This window comes from Prenolepis imparis, unplaced genomic scaffold (assembly GCF_030444845.1).
Source record: "Prenolepis imparis isolate NDT839.2.m4 unplaced genomic scaffold, iyPreImpa1.0 SCAF_4, whole genome shotgun sequence".
In the NCBI taxonomy this organism is placed as follows: Eukaryota; Metazoa; Arthropoda; class Insecta; order Hymenoptera; family Formicidae; genus Prenolepis; species Prenolepis imparis.
The window spans coordinates 8,960,989-8,985,699 of NW_028141162.1; the positions used below are offsets into that span (position 1 = coordinate 8,960,989).

Here is a 24,711-nt window from a genome sequence, read left to right on the forward strand (position 1 = left end):
GTACTAAATATATATTTCATAAAAATTCAAATTTATTACAAATTAATTTACAAATAAATGTTTGATTAAAGATTTTTTTCTTGAGATTATTTCTACATAGTATGATGCCATGAGCCATATGTGACTCATATAAGCCTTAGAAAAATTTTTGGTATGTATTTGATTAAATATATTATAATAAAATATAATGTTATAATAAAATATAAAATATTTCAGGTATACAGTAATTAAAGTAATAATACTCTTAATGGATAATGCAATTAAAAAACGTGATTATATTCAAATGGTATAAAAAGATGTATTCGTGATATTCTTTACTTCTTTTTGCTTTTGCCTAATGTTAATGTATGATGTTGGGGTTGCTGTGCAAACTGCGCTTTTCGTCTATTAAATTCCAGTATATCATCCTCAAGTTTTTTACGACTTTCTTCTAATTTCTTCTTTTCTTCTGTATGATCTTTCTTTAACTTGTCAAATTTATTGTGCAGCTAAAGTATGTAACAGAATTAACAAAATATGTAACAGTTATACTAAGATAACAGATATAATAATTTGATATATATTGGTATATTTAAAAAATGGTTACCTCTTTCTCTGCCTCTTTTAATTCAGCTTCTTTTTCCTTGACTCGAGCAACAAACATCTGTCGCATTTCATCTTCTTTTTGTTGCAATTCTTGTAAATGAATGGATCTCTTTGCTTCACATGTCTGTTGAAAACTTACTGGCTTGTTATCACTATCAACATCACTGAACCCCATCTAAAAATTCATAAGCGACAATAAGAAAAAGATAATTCTCAAATATTAAAAATTTTGATGTTTTAAAGTTTTTAGCAAATAATACAACATACTTGTTCTAATCTCTTCTTTCGATAAAGTTCATAATGGCGACAGTGTGTTTTTTCGCGCATGTCTTCCATATTAGTACTTATCAGCATCTCGCGTAGTTTTACAAAGTCACAATGAGATTCGTTTTCAACTGTAATGTTTTAATATATAGAATGTTAATATACAAAGACGTTTCTGATTTCTTTTTTCAAATTACAGAATTAATATGAATAAAATCTATTACTATACCTTACCTTGAACTGTACCCCATGGATATTGACGGGAGCGCATCATTTTGTTGCCAACGCGAACGAAATCGGTACTGCCAACAACGGCAAATGGTACATGGGTGTTCATGGTGTTATTTATATCTGCTACAGTTTCATCATCATTTGGAAATTGATAAATTTGTATTCCATTATTTTGCAATTCAGATATAATTTTGCTCTGAAATACAAATATTAAAAATATTAAAGATTATAGCACAAATAATAGAATAAATATTGAATATGAAAATAATCTCGATAGAAATGCAACACATACCTTAAATTTCTGTAATTCAGTTTTTGATATTGTGTCTGCTTTAGCAATAATCGGAATGATATTAACTTTTGTATCCAATTTTTTCATGCATACTAGATCAATGGATTTCAAGCTAAAAGCATAAGTATATATATATATATATATATATATATATATATACATAAGCAATCCTTATAATTTATATATTAATAATAAATGCAATTTGTAAGATCATTAGATACTTACCCATGACCAGTAGGACATATGAAATAAAGGCAGATGTGGATACGACTGTCATGATAAGTTGCAAGATTACGCTTGATTTTTAACTCTTCCTGCAAATAAGCTTCAAACTGTGCATCTATGTAATCAACAACTGCCTTGAAACTGTCCTCTTTATTGATTTGATCGCCGTAACCAACAGTGTCAACAATAGTCAGCTTCAGTCTAACATTACTTTCTTGCAGCTCATAGGTATGTGCTTTAAGTTTTACCGATGGCAAATTATGGGGGCTGGGACTAGACTCAAAGCTTGTATTAAAAAGAGAATCCATAAGTGTAGATTTTCCAAGTCCAGTTTCACCTATCGACATATATAAATTAGGTCAAAATATATATATTATTAATAATAATAAATAATCTATAATTGACATATAAGAATTATTAAAATCATATTAAAACATTTGTCGTACCAATGCAGAGAATATTGAATAGAAATCCATTTTGTACTGATTTATTCACCAACTGACTGGGTAAACTGTCAAATCCAACATGTCCTGACAATTTTAGGGTACGCAGCATAGATTCCATCTAATAATTGAAATTAAATGTTATTATTGTACTTTAGAGAGAAAATGACAATTGTGCCCATAAATGGATGAAATAAATGCATTGGAGGAACGTTCAACTTGATGTACAGTTATGTTATGATTCCAAAGAGAGCCAACACCCTTGAATTTATGACACACAGCCTTGTATGTATAGAGATCTAGACATTCTATTGTAGTTATTTTTTGTATAACAATATTAAAGATACTTCGACAAAACGATCGCGAAGAAAAGAACGAATAGAGAAACTTATAATTAATAGATACGGATATAATAATTCTCTTACGACAGAAGATTCTTTTAAAATGCGATAATGTATTAAATACGAAGAGAAATTTTCCGGTGATAGATCACATGCAGTTCGAAGTTCGAGATGACAGATACACACGCGATTCCGTTATTTAACGAAACTGTAATTGCTAGGCTTGTAGCATCAGCAAAAAGGAGGCTCGGATGTGAAAATTTTCCCAGTACCTTGGCACGGTCAATCTCCTCTGTCGCCATTTTTCCCGCAAGTTCGTTGCGAACACGACGCGAACAAGTCTGGATCTGGGCAGGAAGAAGCCCGAGAGCGGCCATCCCGGAGTTGTCCGTCCTGACGTTTATCAAGTGTCGTTTAACATCGCCACCTACCTCCACTTCGGAGGCTCGACAGAATTACGTGATCAAATAATTCCTCCACGCAGTCGATAAAATCATCGTTCGATCCACGCATAATCCAACCTGTAAATGTCGATAATTTACCTTGATCACACGATTCCGCGTGGGCTCCGACGTGGATGTAGATGGCGATACTGAAGAGGAGACGCGGCAAAATGTCGGGCTACTTTTGACCGAGCTCGTTCTCTAGTGCTTTTGATTGAAAAATGACTCATAACTCTTGCTGCAACTTGGAGTACGCATGCTCCAGCTGCAGCTGCGAAATATTATCAATAGGGCGTAGTATTTGTCCAGTGTCAATTCAAGTGGGACTCGGGAGTGTAAATTGGTTTGATTAAGTTTGATTGGTGCATCGTGAATTCCATCCATGATTTCTTACCGCGATAAATGATAAATACATAGTAGCACGAGAGATTCTCCGACTAATTTGCAGCAAATTTAATTGTAAGCACAAAAATCTAATAAAATAAAACAGGTATTTTGAATTGTGTCATGTTGGAAAGAGCTTCATTTTAAAAGACTTTCATTATTATACGCATATATATTACTTGTCAAGTCTTTTTTCTTTTTATATATAAATTTATATATTATACGCACACATATATATTTCTTAAGAAAAGATTCTATTTGAATACATAGATATTAGTATAATAATGATAATAACAATGAGATGATGGAATGTAGCATACTAATTAAATTTCAATATATTGATCACAGTTAATAAATATTTTACTACTGTAATTTTGATGTTGCCGCGAGTCTATCTCCTTCTCTACCAGTAGTTTTCCGTCAGAAACGTGCAATTAATTGAATTTTAATGAGCTTGATATTCGTAAATGCTTTCTTATCGCTAAATATAATTTCGTCGCATCGACGCGAGTTCGTATATTCCGCCGACATGCGCTCGTCGTCGTTTGGTAACGTCGGCATGCGCGCGTGTGTATGTGCGACGGTGTCGCTGGTCTCTGCCTAGGAACATTCGGGCCGGCGCGGCTGGCAGACCCCTCACAACAGTGCCCACTTTCTAACATGGCAGATCAATTTGTGTTGTATTATCATGTGACGGCGAAACGCTCCCGTTGATAGGACCGTAACCTCGTGCGAGAAGCGATCGTAGCGATCCCGGTTAGCTTCGCGAGTGTTAACGCGCGGCGCGACGCGGTCGCGTTAAACGCCGTTGCGATGGCGGACCTCAAGAGCCCGCCGTTTAGTGACATCAAGCGGCCCGAGGAGGTGGTTGCGATGGCGATGAACGACAGCCTCAAGTTCGCCGTGCTGATCGGCTTGATCGAGGTGGGACAGGTGTCGAATCGGGAGGTCGTCAACACCGTGCTACACCTGGTGAGTTTCACCGATGATGATGCGCGCTGACAGTAGCAGAGGATATGCACCGGGTGCCGTCGTCATCGTCGTCGACGTCGTCGACGTCGACCTCGACCTCGGCACCGAGGCGGCTTCGCCCCAGCGCGATTCCCGCGTCGCCTCCTCGCGACCCCAATCGTCGCTCGGTTTGACAGTTGAGCTGTCAAACTCTCGCCTCCGCGCGATCGTCGGCGGCGTCGGAATTCGCTTCTCCGAGGAGCTTCGCCCTCGTTTTCCATCAAGAAAACCTCTTTATGGCCGCGTGTTTTTTTAACTTGTACATGTATTTATACGTCGATCGCGTCAGCAGCGAGCGGACCTTGAAAGTTTATTAGCATAACTTCACCTTTACATTACATTGGTGATGAACAAACTTTTTCTTCTCAATCGTTCTGCTCCGATTTTATACTCGCGCGAAATTTACCGTCATTATATCTCTATACGTCTCTATACAGTATATATTTGACTATCTGCTTTATATATTTTAAACTTACACGATCGTCATAGTTATTGCGAGAAGAGAACTATGCTTGAGGGCAAATTATCGAAGCGTTAATTTGATGCAAACGCCGAGACGCTTTCGATCTGCGCGATGATGCGTTATTCCGCCTCGGCGAAGGACCGAATTCCGTAATTACATCGCATATTTGGCCCCCAAAATATGCCGCATGATAATCGACACATCGATTGTCATAATAGGTAAACAGAGATGCCAGAATCGGCCGTCCGTCGTGTTCATTAAATATGGCAAGTGCGATATTCGGATTCGCGTCTCTCTGCAACGAGACAAGAACGTCGCACATACGTAATTACGCAAGCGTAATTATCGTATTTGCAAATACGATAATAGGTAGATGAGTCGCGAGTTCGCGAGTCGGTAATAATACACGACACACCACACGTTTTTCCATGTCGACGTTTCGGTGTCGTCTACACGCTGTCGCGCTCCGTCTCTATCTATAACTTGTCCATCTTCTCGCGTAGGATGATGACATATGCCTGTCATTAAAAAAAATTCCTGGAAATTCCCAATCTCCGGTGGAGAGATGAAGCGAATCTCGCTTCTCGTTCTTTTTTTTTTCAATCACCATCGAGAACGATCGCGCGCGCTCTGTTCGCTCGTCGCGCGATATCGCCTCGCATTTATTTCAACGGCGTGCGCGATCACGCTTACGTGGATTTTTACGTGGCCACGTAGAACGACGTGTGTTCTCTTATCAGCGCCGCTCGTCGATCGACCTCGCGCCTTCACGATACTATCGAATATTATAATATCGAAAGATCTCGCGCGCGCGATTGTCAAACTAATAATCGCGACGAATCGCGAATTTTTATGTCACGTGACGAGAGGAATCACGATTCGATGAAACGATTTCTGGAAAGATCAGAGCACGCATAAACGGAACACTCGTCCGCAAATATCCCGCACGTGGCGCCGATTAACGATTGGCGTCAGGTCGGCTCGCTCTCTCTCTCTGTCTCCTCGCTCTGCATTTAAAGTCACTTACGCTATCATCGAGACCGCCGCGTCGTTCGAACACGCGTTTCTTCTCCAACTTATAGACCCTCTCGTAACTTTTATACTTATATTTAACCTCGTTCGATATAGCCTCTCTTGGTAGATCGTTCGCGTGAGCACCCTCCTCTCTTTGAAGAAATACTTTGTATAAAATATACAAAAAAAACCTATATCCTTTTTTTTTGTCGGGGCTTAATCTTAAAAGCGTCGCGATTCTTATTGTAGCTTAGCTAGCTAAATTTAATAGTCCTCAATTTTGCGAAATCAATAAACGTCGAAGAATGTTCGGTCGCGTAATTTGTGCCATTCGCTTGCTTTGTTATAGATATTATTATCGTCATTGTGTATGATTGATATCTACTATTTGCAATAGGCATACATAGGTATTCAAATTGCACATGTATATTATAGATATCGCAATATAGGACGATAATAACACGTGAAGCTCGGAATATTCGATAAATTTACTATATTATTATATATCTGCTATACGTGTGCTCGTTACCAATATTTCTGAATTGTGCGTGTACGCACAAAATGTACGTATTGCGCTATTTGTATTCTTGCAAACATTTATTCGTATTTCGACATTGGCTGAATATTCCATATTATCGATTTCGATTACATTGCTGTTCTCTTGTTCTCTATTTCCCCCCCTCTCTCTTTCGCCTTCGATATTTTTGTGTACAAGCAAAAATTGATTTTCCGCGATAATATATTCGTCATCAGTTAATAGCGTCGCTGTCGCGATTATTAATGATCAGAGTAAAGGCAGGCGTGATCGTCTTGGAAGCTAATATCGAACACTACATTTCGTTCGATCTTGAATCGATTAACTTTATCCGCAGTCGCGTAATAATACCTATTGCATAAGCCAGAGTATTTAATCTTATGATTCGCAGAGAATGCGAATGTATTAAGTCATTACACATATAATATTTCTAATTGAAAAGCTATGATATAAAATGTCTGTATTGATAATCGATTATTTTATTACATTTTATGTATAAAAGTCACGTAGCTTTTTTACGATTGTTTTAAAATGACACAATTGTTTCGCAAAATTTTACATTAATTTTGTAATATTTTTATTCAAGTTTTGCATGTCACAGTTTTAACGATTGGAAAAATTTGGATGTTACTTTATCATATTATATCGTATGTATAACATTGTAGGAACAATTTGTAGTAATTTTACATTTAGAGTGAATTATTTTATCAAGAAGATTAATATTTTAACTTCTCTTAAATTATTTTTAAATTACTCTCTTTCGAAACTTAAATTTTGTAAAACTTATATAAATATAACGCTTTAAAACTTGATATATTGATGTAATATTGATTATCAAATTATTATTGTGAGTGAGTTTATTTTCGCAGTTCGTAAGATATATTAATGCGAAACGTGATGTAGAAACACATTGGTGACCTTAAAACGTGATATTGCGCATATAAAAAAAATGCTGTCAGGTGATTAATATTTATACTGGGCCATAAATTTTTTAGATAAATATTTCATTAGCCTCTTTAATACTTCTTTAATGCTTCTTTAAGTTATAATGTTTGACTAGTTTCTCTATTATCTACTAAGACTTTAATAAGTCTGTCGATGTGACAATTATATTTAAATTTACGGCAAATAAGAGCTAAACGCGGATAATAGTGCGTCGATTTCAAGGAAGAAATAATCTTTGTTGAAACTGATTATTCGTGTACAAGAGCATCGATTTTTCTTGATCTGACCAAGGAGTAAATAAATCTCAATTCGAGAGTTTTTTTTATAAACCTTCAAAGCTAAAAAAAAGCAAATTGAGAATTTAGCTTTAGGGGAGATAGAGGGTTTATTAAAAAGAAACTCGAATTGAGATTTATTTATTTCTTGGTACCAGACCAAAAAAGACGTGCCCTGTGCATGAATAATCAGTTTCAACGAAGATTATTTTTTCCGATGCACTATCATCCCCGTTTGGCTTTTATGTGTCATTTAAACTTAAATATGTTTCTCTATTATTCTTGAGAATATTTATAATCAATTTATATGTGAGAAGCAATACGTTAGAATATGTTAATTACATGTATAACAATGATATTATACATATATATGTATATCAAGTGTGAGAAAAAGTTGTATAAAAAACTGATTGTTCCATTTTATTCCAAAAAAAACTCTCGTTTCTAGCAAAATAACACATATTCTGTTTTTTCTAAATATGTTTTTTTTTCTATCTGATGAGAATTTCTAATGGGTCATTTTGTCATCAATTGATGATATAGCTTCTACAATTGGAAATCGATGCAATGCGTTTACATAAGCGTTTATATATTTGACATCGATCGATATGATGAATGTCAGTGCAATAATCAGGTGCAAATTTGCGATCCAATTCATCACTTGACATTATATTCATATTAGCCCGGTTGTGTTCTACATCATTGTTTCACATTGGCCTATGAGAGAGGGCGACTTGTAGTCGTCACTTTCTACAAAATATTTTATTTATACTTATGACATGACATAGTTTTGTGCCGCGTGCGCGTAGCTTTGACCATTGTGCAGTCGGTGTTAATCGATTTAACTGCACATATCGTCATATGCAAGCTTATTTTCAACCTCGGTAGGGTTCGTATCGGTAGCTTCTATTTATTTCCCTCGATTTACCTTTAGCGAAACGTTTTACGTACGACATTCACTTTTATGTTATAAAACATCGCGTGTTGTATATACACGATAAATCTTCTTTCTACTGTAAATAATTAAAGATTTTATTTTACTCTAACATCCTTTAATTATAAGATTAATTATAAGTTATGGGGCTTATAGTTATAGCTACATTCTGGAATATTTTCATAATCTTCTTTTTATTGTAAATAATTAAAAATTTTACTCTAATATTCTTTAATTATGAGAATAAAGTTATAGGGCATTATAGCTTACACTCTGGAGTATTTTCATAAATTTGTGATTGTTAAATAAAGAGAAGAAGAATAAATTTTTTCACAATATTTCAGTTATATTATATTTCAAAACTTATAATATTTTTTTATTATCTTTTAATATTAGACAAAACAAGAAAGAGAGAGAAAGAGAGAAAGGGAGAAATAATTTCACAGATAAACAATGTTTTTTTATTTATATTATAATATTTCCTAACTTTTTAATGTTGTTTTAACGATGTTTCGTTATTGAGCAAAAAGAAATGAAAATAGATAATTTCACGGCCTCAACAATTTTTATTCGATATCTTATTTATCGTGCACTGCATGTTGACACAGTTTTTACATCTTAATTATTTCGTTTGATATTCACTTAATTCCTTTAATTAATCGAGCAAGTGTGCAACGATAAACCGCGCGGGTCGCTTATTTGTTCAGCACGCGTTTCTCGGATCCCTTAACGTCGAAGCAATGTATCATTCACGAAGGTATTAATCGTTTTACATTCGCGTCCCGCCGTAATCTTCCGCGATAATGGATTGCACAGGTTGTCGTAACGAAGTAGTCCCTCGGTCGAATAAGCGATATCCGCGATTTCACGTACCGCCGATAGTCCGTTGCTAATTGATCGAACAAAAGCGTGATTTTGCAATTTCCATATAAATGGAAATATAGATCTGGATGTATTGCAAGAGAGGGAGAAAACACCATCTATTGCCATTGCCTGTTTCTGCTTATACATATATCGGGACGCGTATATCTATATTTATCGATCACGGATTTCATTCATGCATGCGACTTGACTGACGTGCATGCGTTATGCTCGCGCATCGGCTGACAGAAATTGTTCAATGGGTGTAAATGGTAGAGAAAGATAGATAAAGGAAGAGAGACAGAGGGAGAGAGAAATGTAAGTAATGTAAGTTAAATTTTCAAAATTTTATTTTACACGAAAATGTGGAAAACAGCGGCCGCAAATACTCTGGGCATGGACAGAAAAAGAGGACGATATTTTATTCATAGAAAAAGTGGCAACATAACGATTTTATTTATGATTTCAGACAAAATATAAAATTAGCACAAGTTGACATAATCTTATCTTTTGTGTAATAAATGTATTATAGAATAGCTTTGATAACGATAATGATTTCCGCGTCTATTTCAGGATCTATTTTTTTTTACACACGGTATACGTAATTACATATTTGCGCGTACAGAATCTCATTTAAAACGATTTAAAAAAAAACCACGGTATGCATATATTAAATACACCGGTTAAATAAATCCTCGTATATATATGTGTAACTGCATCATATTTTACAAGTATAATAACATGATGTAATAACGTAATATTTTAATTAATATCGTGACATGTTAAATTCCTAAAAAAGAAGAATATTTGGACCATACTAATTCTTCGCAATTCTCGTACGGTGTCAAGGTAAACGTTTTATTATTAAACATATTTATTTTGGGGACTTTATTATCGATTGATTTTATTGAATGGCATTTTGGCTTCGGGCATTTTGGCGAGCGTACGCACAATCTCCGTTTCATTTGATATTATTTTCCCTTGTGCAACATGCGTGCATGCGTGATATAGAAGAGCGTTTTGACGTGCGGTCTACGAATAATGTCAATTCAAACACAATCGTCAAATGCACACTGCGCATAATACCGTTTTGTAATGGCTGTCTGACCGCTGTATCATTAAACTCTGTATACATCTCCGGCCGATTCGATTCGCGCAATTTGACCAATACTCGCGCTAATCGTGATTTTGCGGCAGCGAGAAATACTTTACGTATACGGGACACTCATACATTTTGTGAACATTCTGATGAACCTTTAGTTAATTCGTCAGAATGGTTATTAATTAATTTGACGGTGGGCTACGCGCTTAATTATCTCTCGCGAAACGATCGACGCGAAATGCAATCGGCAGATATCGACTGAAGAGCTTGATAAGGGAAACGCGATTTTTCACTGTCATAGATATGATACGTTACGATAAAAATAACATTTATTCGTCTGAAACATTTTTTAAGCATTTAACGCATGGCAACTTATAAAATAATTCCCTATTTAATTATGTGAAAGCTTTAAAAATAATTACATATAAATCTCGGAAATTTTTCTCTTATTTTTTTTCATGTTTTTCACGTCGTTTTCCGAGCTCGATTGAAGCAAATAAAATTATGCGATATCCGCAGCGACATTCACTCTCATATTTACGGGCAGGATATACGGTTTGCCTTCTTTCTATGCGCGTAGGCGTGACTTTGCGTGTCACACGACTATTGATTATCTCAAGTTTGGATCCGGCGTCGCGGATAGCATCGTTTATGAAGTATTATAAAAAACACGCGCAAAACGCGAAATGCGCTCTTCGGAAATATTTGGAGAACGTAATACTGCTGTCGGTATCAGCAGTAGAAGCAAACAACGGAGGAGCGATGCACCTAACGAGTTAGTCTGTAAATTAAATTTCCCTTCGTTTTCTCGTTTTATGATGCGCACGTATTCGCTCTTCGTCCACATGAAACTCGCAGCGAATTCGTTTATTATAACGAATAGTACTATTACACAGCACTACCCGAAAAAAAGCAATATATACACATGCACGTTACGTCGTGCGTTGAAGGAAAGAGAAAATACTTTTTATTTCTATTATTATATATATTTTCTCCATGGACGAGTTGGAATATTTAAGCATGAAAGCATGAAAGCGCAGTTAATTAGACGTCGCGAAGAAAAGCGAAACACCGTGCGTGCAGTCAGTGGCATGACTGGTGTTGGAACGGCGATGACATAACTGCGTCTTAACTTGATAAATTAATTGTGGTTGCGGTAACAGGTTGCATAGCGGACGTCGGTCCTGGCTGTATTCGCAACGCATACGTCTATGCAGGCATTAAGCCATTATCAAATCATAAGCGTCGCGTAAGCATAGTTTGGCAATGTCCTTGTTTAACAAGACAATACCGCCGAGATGTCAACGCGTCTATACACTCGGCATCGTGAGCCTGGCAATATTGCCAGCCCAGTTTTCTGCATAATGGCGATAGACAATAATGCAATGGCGCGGTAAATAGCTAAGTTAATACGACGCGATATGAATAATGATGCAAAGTTAAAAATTATATCACTCTCTTTCGTACCAAAAGTTTTAAAGGCAGAGTTCTAAAGACGCGGGTCGTATTTTTTTTCATAATAAATATTACCTCTCGTTATACGAGTATGCATATTTTCGATATGAATGTATACTACCTTATAGATAAAAATTTAATTCGCAGACAAGGTAAGCCTTCTCTCACCTTGATAAAAAAAAAATGATAAAGAATTATTATCGAACGTGTTTTTCACCGGAGCCATTCGCAAAGGACCTGCACGATGTGATTAATGAAAGGCATTATTTCCGTCCATTAATTTTCATCCCGCATGTGTATTTGTAAAAGCGCCATTCCAACGATCGCGTTTACCGTAGCGCGAATCATTAATTACGATTTAACGACAACCGGCCGTATTTCAGTACGGGACGAGATATCGATAATGACTACCTCTTATATCGGTGCGTATCTCCCCGGAGAGAGAGAGAGAGAGAGATGCCGAGTGATAAGCGAAGTTGTTATCGACATGACGGACTTAATCGCGACTTATTTTTCGACTTTTCATGCAACTTCATGTCCCGTTAGTCGAGTTGATGTCTGAACGTATCATCGTTTCTACCGAGCCCTTTGCATGCATCTATTTATTTGTATTTGTGTATTCATTCTCACGTGGAATGATGAAGATTCATTTATGCAAATTAGACGCAAGAAAGAGCCTCCAATTGTCTACATGAGATGGCGAATTCGTGTTAATAGCGCCTGATGTTTTTGTAAAAATCAAGGACTTTGATTAGTCGAAAACTGATACTTTAGAGAAGAGAAATGATCATTTTCCATTAATTTGCGATTGATTCGTGCAAAAACATTATGAATTATTAAGAATTTTTTAGTAACGCGTGTCATGTAGCCAATTAGATCCGTTCTTTCTTACTATTAATCATACAAGACTCAAGTAATATCCAGCTTGGCTATCGATACGTGTGAGAACTTGTACGATTAATGGTTCAAGTTATATTGACGGCAATCGATTAAACCATTTTTGTTTTTGTCCTATCATTTGTAAAATATGTCATAATGTCACTTTACAGGTTTGTAAGACACACGAAGCGAAAAAAGAAAAGCGGATGGTTGCAGTTCCTCAAGGGGTTTCTTGAGACACAGAGAGAAGCTCCTTGTCCCTAGTAATTTCCGGCAACATTCGCCGATTATATCCTAATAATATTGAGGAGGCAGGAAAACTCGCAACGAACGAGAGATAGCAAAACGCGCGGGGATGTAAACGTCTCCTGCCTCTCATTGTCGAGAGCGAAAGGGGATGGCGGTAGTTAGTTGCGAAGAGATGAAAGGACTATTGAACGTTCACAGCCTCAGCTTTTCAAAGCCGAGAGGCTATTGGCATTACGCGAAACGAGATATCCAATAACTTCGTTTTTTACAATTAACGAAGCGAACGTATCAAAGGATGGCCGGTGATGCGTAAGCTTCATTGATGATGATACTCGCGAGCCAATGTTCAATAACGTGCCATTACTCGAGAATTCGATTCTGTTGTTTCAACGCTCGAAATGCTATGGCGACATCGCGTATATCTGAAAATTATATGTACGCTGTAAACGCTAACGCGCTATTACGAAACTAAAATTAGCGGTAACGTTTTTTTATCGGTAAAAACATTCTTGGCATACACACATATTATTCTTTTTTTGAAGTCTTCCAGGCATTATCGTGTTTTATGTTGTAAAATGTATTTTTTATTTTATGTAATATATAAATTATGCAAAACGAATAAATTATTATATTTATATTTTCTTTTGTATATTTATGTAAATTGGTAACCCAAACACTTATGAAACTCAATTCCTTGCTCTTCGATATTCTTCTAAAAAATTACGAGACAAGGAGAATGAATATAAACCAACCCATATACGTTTATCTCAAAACGCTTGTCGCAGGAGGAACAGATATATTCATATATTTTATTGCTGAACAGAAATCTATGCGTATAATCTATGTGTAATCTTTTTTTTAAATATCTCGGTACAAATCGCCTAACAATTCTTTTCGAAAAAAAAAAAATATATATCGAAGTTTAAAGGATTTAGATAGAAAAACTGTGAGAGAAATAACCAATGCAGAGGATTTTGGCTCCAGTCCATCTGCATTTACCGTGGACCTTTCGTTTAGGCCAACGACTGTAAAGTTCATCCGTAGATGTATGCGCAGCGATGCATCGTTGTGCAATGCGGTTTAGTTCGAATTTTCAATAGGGAGCAATTTTTTCAAGTACTCCAGGTCCGAGCTTAATAGACATTTCGAGCGGATAGTCGACAAAGAACCGCCTTTAAAACTTCGAAACCATTCCATTCTCGATTCTCGTAGGAAATGTTTATTGTGAATGACGATTTTTCGCGGGACAAAGACAACCAGATTGTGCTCTACGCTAGGTTGTTAGATATCGCAGAGCACCGATGCTCTTATTAAAAAATAGTTGCATTTCGATGTCATTATTGCAACGGTAAAAGCGTTTGGCACACTTCCAGATGAACTCTCTCTCTACACAGAAACTTTCCCCCACTTTGTATGAAAATTTCAAGGGTTCTTTGTCGTGTCATAACCTTTGAAAAATCGCTTCTCTTATATTATATTCGATTAATCCGGACCACTCGTTGTACATCATAGTCTTCAAGAGGAAATGCTAATAAGATTATTCATAAAGCATTAATACTGAAAGGATTATTAAGGACCATCCTGGAGAAGTCACTTCTTCGATACTCACCGAATCGATACAAGAGGCAAGCAATTTATCTTTTTTCGCTATTATATATTTTTCCGAATAGACGGCAAAGAGCTGTCGTCATCGTCATGCGAGATTTTCGCAAGATGATTTTGTGATGATTTTATCGTATTTTCGGCATTGCTCATGTGATGCGGAAACGGGGATCAAAGTCAATGGCGCGCAACTTCGAGCGGCCATCATCTATATCCGAAAAGATGGCGTGAAAAATTGCACGTGTCCGAGCATAAAATAGGGCATATGATACGTCGAGCACTTTTAAGAACATCATAAGATCACAAAATATCTTGGAAAATTATAAGGATACTTCACTTTTTAATTAAATCATAATATCATCGTTTCTCTGATTATATAAAAATGACTACATAAATATAATAACATAAGATTCTTCTTAAATTGTGACAAAAATACAAGGAAAAACTATCGTAATCTTTTATTTTAATCAATCAGATTTGCTCAACCATCGTCGTATTTTCTTTTATCACGACGTAATTTTTTTATTAAAATATTTTGTGCGCGAAATCACGTTTTGATTCGATAATATTCTTAAAACATTGCCATGAAAATTTCTGACATTCTTACATGTACGGTGTATTTTTGCGCGTATATCTTTTCTCTGCATAACACATTAATATGTGTATACCTCGATTATGTTAATGTATGACGTATGACGGAATAAAAAGTTATTGCATTCCGCGCGGTTTACGTACAAATGAGAGAGAATCTATTCAAGAATGGACCGATTCCACGATATGAACGGATGTCTTTATGTTTTATCTCGCCGCAATTTCTTGTCTGGCTAAATCGAGGACATTAATAATATAGCGGTATGAAAGACGCTGCGCGCGGAAAAGAGGGATCAAACACGTAGAAATGAATTGTAAGTCTTACTGCGAATTGTGGAAACACCATTTAGTTTTCTCTGACATTATTTATGGCTGACATTTAGTTCACGCTACGAGTCATCGCATTGTTGGATGTTATAGAAAATAATTGCAGACAGCCTCGATATAATAGCGGATATTTTTCTGGAAATGCGCTAATGCGCGCGCATCTATATATAGTTGTAAGCTTATTTTTGATCCTCTTTCTCGTTCTACAATTATTCGGTTATAAGTCTCTCATATATTCAGGTTGAACCTATATCATCAAAGATTGATCAGTGTTGATATTTATATATAATAACTAATAAAATGAATGTTTTTCGGTATTACTGACACCGTTTCTCGAATATATTCGTGTCATATGCGAGGACAATAATTTATTCAGATCATAAAGCTATATAACCTTCCATCAATTTGACGTACATCCGACGTATTCAATTAATCATTTCATTGAATTTATTATAAAACGACATATCGATGTGCGAAAATATTTATTTGGCATTCGCGCATCCTAACACGATACACAGATGAATTACAACACGTGCTAAAATTGCAGGGTAAAAGATTGCGGCCTCCATAATTTATAGTGTTCGCAAATTATCTAGAAGTTGTTGTTCGGAAATAGCGTGAATTATGGGACGGATGTGTCAAGCGTTAATATTTGAAACGATAATTTACTTCTTTCGCGGTTTTTTGATTATGGATAGAAGTTATAAGATGCACCTAGCACCGTTATTTACGTCTTTCCGGATCAACAGACCGTAACTTTCGCAGGTAGATTAATTGCTGTGGTGATGATAAAATGTTCTGCAATCGATTTTAAGACAATAATTAATCATAGCATAATATATAAAATACTATATCTCATAGCTCGAAAGTAGAAGAAGAGAGATATGGTCAGACGTAGAGGATATTCGCTTCTTCGCCTTTAAATCACAGAATGACATCCGTTATCCTGCTTCAAAGATGTCGATATTACAACAACTAAGGTATCGGTAGCACTAAAATATTATCGACGCCGAAAGTTTTAAATCATTTCTTCCTTACTCTCGGAAAAATATCAAATAAATATTGTTCCTCGCAACGGTGTAGTTAGTCAGATACAATATCTCGATGTAACCGCCGAAAGAAAAATCGTAATCGCTTTCCGAGTGCGGAGGCCTCGACTCTTGATCTCAGGATGCGGAAGCAGCTTGACGGTACGCATACTTCCGGTGGGATATACATCGCATTCGATATATACGATGTAAGGAGATTCCGATGTCAGACTGATGTATGCGATGCACCGGCTGTTGCTTGGATGATATTTCGAGAGAAAGACACGTTGGAAAAGTGACATGGGGAGAGGCAAATATTCTAGTCGCTGCACGCAGAATAGTGGAATGCAAAATTATTGGCATTGCTTATACATACGCGAGATGCAAGGTGGCGAAAAAAAGAGCACACGTCGGGAATGCATTTCCCGTGTTTGATGATGTTTGATGTTGAGATGTTTCTCTCTTGCGGATTGAAAGTTCGAAGGGTTCGAAGTGGAGATAGCCGGGATTTAATTCCAAAGAGACCACCAGGAATGGCGTGGGAAGCGTGAAACTCTCTTTCTCTTTCTCTGGCTTACTAATTCTTCTTAAGAAAACAGAACTTGTCAAGTCGCATCCCCTAAATAAGCCTCTTGTGTCTGCATAAACCCGGCGCGGAATCGCGAACATGCTAAGAAAGCAGGAGTAAGTAAACTCGTTTCTTGAAGCAATTGTCGTTTATCTTAGATGCGCCAGTCGCTCTTTCCCATTTATAGACGATCGCTATCAGCTGGTTATGCAAATATCTCAGAGATACACGGTTATCTTTCGTATAATGAACTATTATAAAATACGGCAAATATTCAACGCTGCTCTTTCTCTATTTCGAATATTCTCTCTATGATTTATAACATGTTTTATATTTAAATAATAATAATTTCGATACTACATTCTATCGCACGTATGATAAAAGGTCACGTTTAATTAAACATTCCGCGACGCTTTCTCAAAGTTTGATCAGCTAATGGCGCACATTAATTAAATATCCTGTACACAATTAATGGGGGTATTGAGCGAAATGTGCTTAGGAACGATGCGATATGGCTGAAAGCGAATCTTGTAGAATGCGGCACTATAGATATGAGGCTAGTTAGGTACGGAGGTAACATACACGTTTCTCGTGTGTACAAATTAAACTCGGTACAGCGAGTTGATCGATCGTCAAGGTATATGTACACACGGAACGGAACTGACGTTGATGTCGGCTGAATGACAAGATGCCCATTTCATCCAGTTGCCAGTTGTAAAGGGGGTCCGCGATGGTCCTTTGAAGCGAGGAAATTCCAATTTCACGCTGCAGTGCGACCGTATCGCGACATCCTGGACCGCGTTTGTGACGACGCGAGTGTCGAAAAAAACTGGAAACGGGGCGACATATTTCGCGTTTCGCAAAGGTACACACTCCGTCGACGCGGAAAAATCTCGCCGCACGCGATGTTGCATCTCGTGAATGTAAGTTTTCAAACGACGCGTCGCTATATTTACGGTGCGCGCTCCACGGTATTTATGTGCTGCAGTTGTCTATTGATGTAAAAGACAAGCGAAGTAGCGCGGGAAAAAGTTCGACGCTCTCCATATATAAAGTTGCGATAGCGTTAGACGTAGCTTTCAGTGTCTCTTAAAATACGCGTATATTATGCGACATATTTCTCAGATCATTATGAAAGCGGGACGAAAAATCATGCACGATAATCGCCGCATTTTCTCTCCAAGTCGTTTATTCGCCTCGAAAAGAGATTTGGCCGGAAAGCGCCGTCTAAATAAATAAGCTCGTTTCGCCCGACTGAAAGTTTTACGTACTTTATCTCGAAATTTTATCAGAATCGATTCTGCGACTCTCAGCGGGAATTTGTGATATATGTGGAACCGCAAGTTGTGCTCATTGGTGCCATATTGTTGCGAAAAAGAATGAGTCGATATGGGTATATATAAAAGCTATTACGAAAATCGATGAGAAATAAACAAGCAAGAAACGCGCGCGATCGATATTTGACAAAAATATTATTCTTCATTTGCATTTGATTTTCTTGATGGATAATTTTATTTTTCGAAATATGTATATTCGCGCTGTATAACGTTAATATTAGCCGTGAGAATTTCCACAGCTTCGATTAGCGGTTTAACAATTTGCATAATTTTATTATTAAGAGATCTATTTGATTTTCGCATAATAGTGTTCAATTTTTTGAATATATAGGTTTGCGATCGATTATTCTGATGAACGTTTCGCAGCTTTGTTTTTTTTTAAGAAAACCGATCGCGCTTTCTGAGATGCATCTGCAATTCATCACAGGCAAGAATATCGTAATTATAATCTCGACGCCACTCGCCACAATGAAACTGACGCGCATTCGTTTTTCAGCGCCGTCCAGTGAAGCATTCGCGGTGTTCTTGCAGGTGCCAGGTGTCATTTTCAGCAAAAAATATTCCATATGTGGCATAATGCAAACTTTAAACGTGCCGAGAAAATTTCATCTATATGCACGCGTGTACAATTTTATATTTTGCATTGTATATGTATAAATATTGAGGCTGTCATGTTGCATATATTCTTGATGACGGTGTTAAGTGCAAAGAATGCCTGTTTAATGTAGATTCTTATTCAATGCAAAAAATCAAAAGAGATTCTCCGAAGAGAGAAAAAAAGAGAGATTCTTATAATCAAATTTTATTTGTCAGGATTTCTTATTTTTCTCTATTTTACAATTAGAATAGGATCGCATTAGTGGAACTCTAATTATAATAAAAAAGCTATGGTTAAAGTACGGTTAAAAGCTATGGTTAAATGAATGTAGGTTGTGTAACTGTTCTAAGTGCAAGCAATTGTAACGTGTTAATATTTAGCATGTGGTTCTGCACATATGAATGTAAACATTTTTGAATAAACTGTACATCATGTGTGCGCGTAGATTAATTAATCATAAAATTTAACTTTTTTATCGATTTTATAATGGAGACTGTAATTTTGCCTTTACAAATAAACTGATAAACAGACTTCAAAATTTATATCGTTAATTCCGAGCGTTATCGTTGAATAACTTAATGAAGAATGTGATAGAGGGCTGCTCACACAAATAATGAAAAATTGATGATCGTATAAACAAAAGATTAAAAAAATAGAGCATACTTTATAATTTAGAGATAAACGATGATGATCATCGCAGTTAATTGATTTATCGAGGTAAATAAAATTAAAAAAATATCTATACGATTAATTCTTAATCATCGTATAGATTGATGAATAAATTCAAGACATTCAATATTGATCCATTACGTTTGCATTTCGAATACTGATTGATTCTTAATGTAAGGACCCATCTATTATATGCATATAAATATAAATCTATTTTTAGAAAATAATAAAATGATGAAAATTTCCTACAAATATCTGTTAATCGGAGATATTTGACATTTAATTTAACATTTATTATATCAGAAATAAATACATTATGATAGAATTTGATCACGCAGAAATCTGTATGCAGCTTTCGCTCCTCTGTGATTATTTATGCGCGTGTATTGGTTACGTGCTCTATATACTAAGCGGTTCAATATAAACCATACTAGGGAGCGGCCAAGCCCTATTGATTCCGAGTGAAACTGGTCAATCAGAGGGGACATTTCTTTGGCGCAAAGCAACCCTTTTACGTAGCTTTATAAAATTGTTGGAGCGTAAAATAATATCCATGCTCGTGCGTTTCTCGACGGAATGTTTTGACTTTATACACGCAATTTGAAACGTAAATATTTAAAAAATATATGAATGGAAAGAAAGTTACTGCTCTATGACAAAAAGAAGTATAGTGTATAATCTATTTAGGATGTATTTTTTTATCTCATATATTGAGATAATTATCCATGTTTTTAGTGCTTTTTATTAGCCTTTTCAATTGCTATCTATTATTTTTGTAACGTTTTTTCAACTATGTGGCAATGTTATTTAACTTTAAAAATTCAACATTAGATCTTGTACCTCTGTGACGCAAACCACACTCTTTTCACTTATTTTCTCTCGGATTCAACTTCATTTCTTCGTTTTCCGGAAGCGAACGAAGTGGGGCGATGGAAAATGCGTTACCGGTATAAATTCGATGAAGTGGGAAAGATAGAAATAGAGATCGAGAGGTAGAAGGAGAGAGAAAAAGAGGAGGAGGAAGGCCTGTGCATGTCACGATCTGTACAACGTTATTTCGACCGCCAATGCGGAAAGCTGTTATAAAATCCATCCGCCTGTAGGGTCCTCTTCGCGTCATGCCTTCGATTTTCCACAATGCTGTTTCCATCGACAAAAAATGTAGCTTAAATGTTCGTATTTGCGAATAATTCGTATGACATCGGGATAATTTTAGTAAATCGATATGTGAACTTTGAGTGGTACAAAGTTAGAAATGTTATATTTCCAATCGCAATCGGTCCTTATTTATTTCAATAATTGATTCTTTATGTTTCATCTTCTTTCATACATGTTTGTTTTTATCACAGGCTGACGCTTTATTTATTTTGCGTTTAAATTAATAGCAATCGAGACACACAATGTAATAATTAAGTATTTTTGCTCCTAACTCTTTTCTTTTCTGACATTTCTTAAAATTTGCGTAAAAGTAAATTATTAACAAGGGCTTTTAATCTGATTAAAAGTTAAGTACAGGGAAACGATGTTACGATAGACTAGAAAAAACTGTACTCTCTCACGCTGAAGTCGTACATGCGTTCACAGATCTTCTGTTAATTTCTTATCACGTGTTTTCTTCTGCAAAAATTGATATATATAAAATAAAAATTATCGAATTTTAGTTTGATAAAAATATTAAGAAATCTCTGTCTCATCAGATTATTTCGCATTTTGATAGTTGTAATATTTTACAACATTCCTTCTTCTAGCTTAAAGACGTTATATTATGGCTATTATATTCTCAAAGGTAAAAAGAAGAACATTCTCGCTGCCAGATATTAGAAATATTTTCTTTTGATGATGTCTTGACGAAGAAAGCACTTGTTCGGGTACTTATATATCGTACCTTTTGCTAAAGCCAGTTGAGAGCTCACAAGATGGCCTTAAAAAGTAGCTTTAAGCTTTCGTAAAGCGCAGAAACTCTTACGTACTCGCGACGCGCTCGGAAGCGAAACAATACTCACTGCTGAATTTATTCGAGATATTTCGTGATTTCTTGCTTGTCTGAAAGTATGAGTTCCGGAAAGAAGGGGCGGCACTCGGGAGAATTTCCGACTGCAATTTCACTATTTGCGACTGTAACAACCTCCACGGTTCGATGCATAATCTTAACTTCTCCCGCGCCGCGAGAGGAGGCACGGTGTAAGAAGGATTTGTTAATGTAAGGAGTCCCACGAGAGGGATTCTGCCTGACGATCGAAGTACCGTGCCGTTAAGAGATGGTAGAGCTCTCGGAAAGACTTTTTAATGAACCCCATTTTTCTGAACCTGTCCTATTCCTGACGCTAAATATTTAGCGGGCGGAGTTTCCTCAAAGACGCGGTGGCGAGATGTAGCGAGTAATATTTTAAGATCTTTGATGTAGAACGTCGATAAAAGTTTGCATGAGAAATTTTCAGCGATGCACTCGTGACACATAATGCGCGATTTTTCATGAAGAAAGCTTCTCTCTGCCCTGAACATTATAATACTATCTTCGCAAAGATCCGATTATATATATAGCTTTTTTTTGTAATTATATTCAGTGAGATAACTTTTCACAAACTGTAATTTTATGTAGAATATGAATGAGATAATTAATTGCAGATAGTGCGAGTCGCTCAAAAATTACGCAGTCTAATATTCACTTGAGTCGTTGTCTACTACATCAAAGCGTGTGCTTAGCTGGCAACATCTTTTCGACGACTTCGTCATGTAAACTTTTTGCTCGCGGTGCGTTCTAAGGGTCAAAGCAAGCATATATTCGAATATAAAAATGTGGTCTCTCGACGAAATTTTTCGTATGATGAGGAACAACAGAAGCAGGAAAAGGGGGATAGAAATTGTATACGTACATATATGTGCGTATATGCACATGCATATACGGTAATGCTTTGTGTGCCGAGCATTATTGTGTCGCCATATTAAATTTCCTTTTTCATTCTACGAGGACGTTGATACGCGTTGTTAGGAACGACGGGGAATTGCAGCTTCTGTACATATACTTTGCGGTATACCCTCTCCCCCTCTCCCCCGATGAGATAACTGTCGATACATCCGATGCCCAGGTGTCTGGTATACAGGAGGAGAGCCGATTCCCGACATTATGCCTGTTCAATATTCCGGCGGGAATACGGGCCGCATTTGCATATTTCTAGCAGCTATAGAAGACGGTCTAATGTCGGTGCGCTGTACTGACCCCGTGCAGGTCAGCGGTTGTTTCTTCCCTTAATACGACACGCTGGGGGTGTCGGCTCTCGCCGGTAATCGCATTTACGGTGTTTATGTAGAGAACGCGGCGCAAGAATATCGTAAGCGGAGAACGGAATAAAAGCGTCGCGGACGTAAAAAAAAAGAAAAAAAAAAAGTCGGCCGTAACCGACTTTTCCCTCGCGCCTTATCGGTTTAGCTTCGCGGCACCGGCTCGATAAAGGGCGATCGATCTATCGCTCTCCTCGTTCTCGCTATTGAAACGTTTAATGCGTCCCGTTTCGTCGCTCTCGCGGGAAAATATCCTTCACCGACGCTGCCCTTTGAACTCGTCCAACGATTTATCTCCCTTTGAGTTTGCTCTTTCTCTCTCTCGTGACTTTGCCGCGACGGATTTCACCAAAATTCGTTCGGCTCTATTGTTATTGCCGTTGTCAAAACGCGAGCAATTTAGGTGAAACTTTCAATTCTGTGACACACGCTGTCAATGGTGCAAACGCCGATAAAATTTGATACTATTTCAGGATTATTTTAGGATTATTTCAGGATGTCGATATACACTGCGAAAAATATCTAGCGTTACGGATACAACAGAGTGGAATGAGTTTTTAAATGCCGAATGTAAGAACGTTTCTCTTCGCGTTTTTCCCAAATTATCAATTTCTATCTTTTCTCGTTTTCTTCGCCCGTAAAATTTCGTTGGTTTTGTCTTGCTTTTCTTACGTTTAACGACGCGACTGCTTGTCTTGCATTAAAATGTCATTCGTTTCACGATATGCGTTTTCTATCTGAGAGAATAAAATGAAAATTCGCGGATGTATTCCTGAAATCGTGAAGCAAAGAAAAAAAAAAAAAAAAGAAAACGACAGAGCAATCTGTTCGCGAAAAAAAAATTATAATTACAGCTTCCGTTATCTAGGAATAAATTTCATGGACGGGATCAGATCCATTCTCGGAGTGATTTATAATCGGAAACGAACAGATGCGTGCTGACACGCAAGTTACAGCTTGATGGAAAGCTATTCCAAGACAATTTTTCTCGCATCGAATGCGCTTAAACGAGTAAGGTCGTTGCATCATCGAAATACAATTGTGTGATACAGCATCTCGAATACACAACGAATCCACTCGATCTTGGCGGCCAAAATTGTCTGTCTGCCATCCTCGATATCCGTTCATTTCCTACTCGAGCGGATACTTAGAATTGACATATCAAGCGTGACGACACGACGAGGCGAGTTTCCATTCCACTCGACTCGTCCACGTTATTACGTTTGCCGCTTTGAGCGAATGTCGCGCAACGATGGAGACCGCAATTGAATCATAATACGCAATTAGAGCGAATGAAAAGCAATAAGCAGGGCTTATTGACGGCCTTTGAGAGCTTTTAATGGCGGCCGTGTAATCGACAGTTGTGCCGCTGTTAAACCAGTGCGTTGCCAGCCTACGCACTGCGAGCGAAATGCGTCACGGGGGTGTAGAAAAAACATCACCCCTCGCGAGCTAGGGTTATTCAGAGTCGCAGCGGCAGATCTCCGACATGTGCACCCCCTCATTTGCGCGCGATATCTTTCTTCGTTTTATTCCCATCTCCTACTTCTATTTCACAAAGTCTACGAGACGGTTGTAAAATATGGCGTTGCGCTGTATGAAATATTACAAGAGTATGAGCTATGCATTTTTGAGAAAAAGAGCTTTAATACTCATTCGACTGAGATGGATGGTGACCCCACCTCGTCGTGAAATTGTTCAAGAGCCTGGAAGCGATGGCACGTACATCTCTTGCGATAATGAGTTTACTTTAAAGCGGCAGTAAGGCAATGAGAAAAATT

At 37.0% G+C, this 24,711-nt stretch overlaps 2 protein-coding genes across 3 annotated transcripts in view; one reads left to right on the forward strand and one right to left on the reverse strand.

The window, feature by feature from the left end:
- Positions 1–12: 12 nt before the first annotated feature.
- Positions 13–2,803, reverse strand: Septin2 (septin 2). Its single transcript, XM_083036515.1, has 8 exons — positions 2,654–2,803; positions 2,044–2,161; positions 1,598–1,934; positions 1,373–1,484; positions 1,084–1,276; positions 853–980; positions 587–760; positions 13–488 (listed from the first exon to the last, which is right to left on the reverse strand). Exons 1-8 carry the CDS (start codon positions 2,756–2,758, stop codon positions 315–317), a joined length of 1,341 nt encoding a protein of 446 aa, XP_082892641.1. The 5' UTR covers positions 2,759–2,803; the 3' UTR covers positions 13–314.
- Positions 2,804–3,700: 897 nt separating this feature from the next.
- The window catches only part of LOC145935313 (neurobeachin-like), a 134,753-nt gene continuing 113,742 nt past the window's right edge, over positions 3,701–24,711 (forward strand). Inside the window, exons 1-2 of one of the 2 annotated variants that reach the window (XM_083036517.1) lie at positions 3,701–4,180; positions 12,853–13,511. In XM_083036517.1, coding sequence (XP_082892643.1) covers positions 4,022–4,180; positions 12,853–12,918 — 225 coding nt within the window. In that variant the 5' untranslated portion in view covers positions 3,701–4,021 and the 3' untranslated portion in view covers positions 12,919–13,511. Of the gene's footprint in view, positions 4,181–12,852; positions 13,512–24,711 lie in introns of those variants that run through there. The other variant, XM_083036516.1, reaches the window with a different exon arrangement.

Bases quoted from the DNA above. Each gene is read 5' to 3' on its own strand.
- Septin2 (XM_083036515.1), bottom strand. From the start codon at position 2,758: ATGGCCGCTCTCGGGCTTCTTCCTGCCCAGATCCAGACTTGTTCGCGT. The intron at 1,277-1,372 runs GTATGTGTTGCA...TTTGTATTTCAG, and splicing joins CTGAATTACAGAAATTTAAG to AGCAAAATTATATCTGAATT. The intron at 981-1,083 runs GTAAGGTATAGT...AAAACATTACAG, and splicing joins TCCATGGGGTACAGTTCAAG to TTGAAAACGAATCTCATTGT.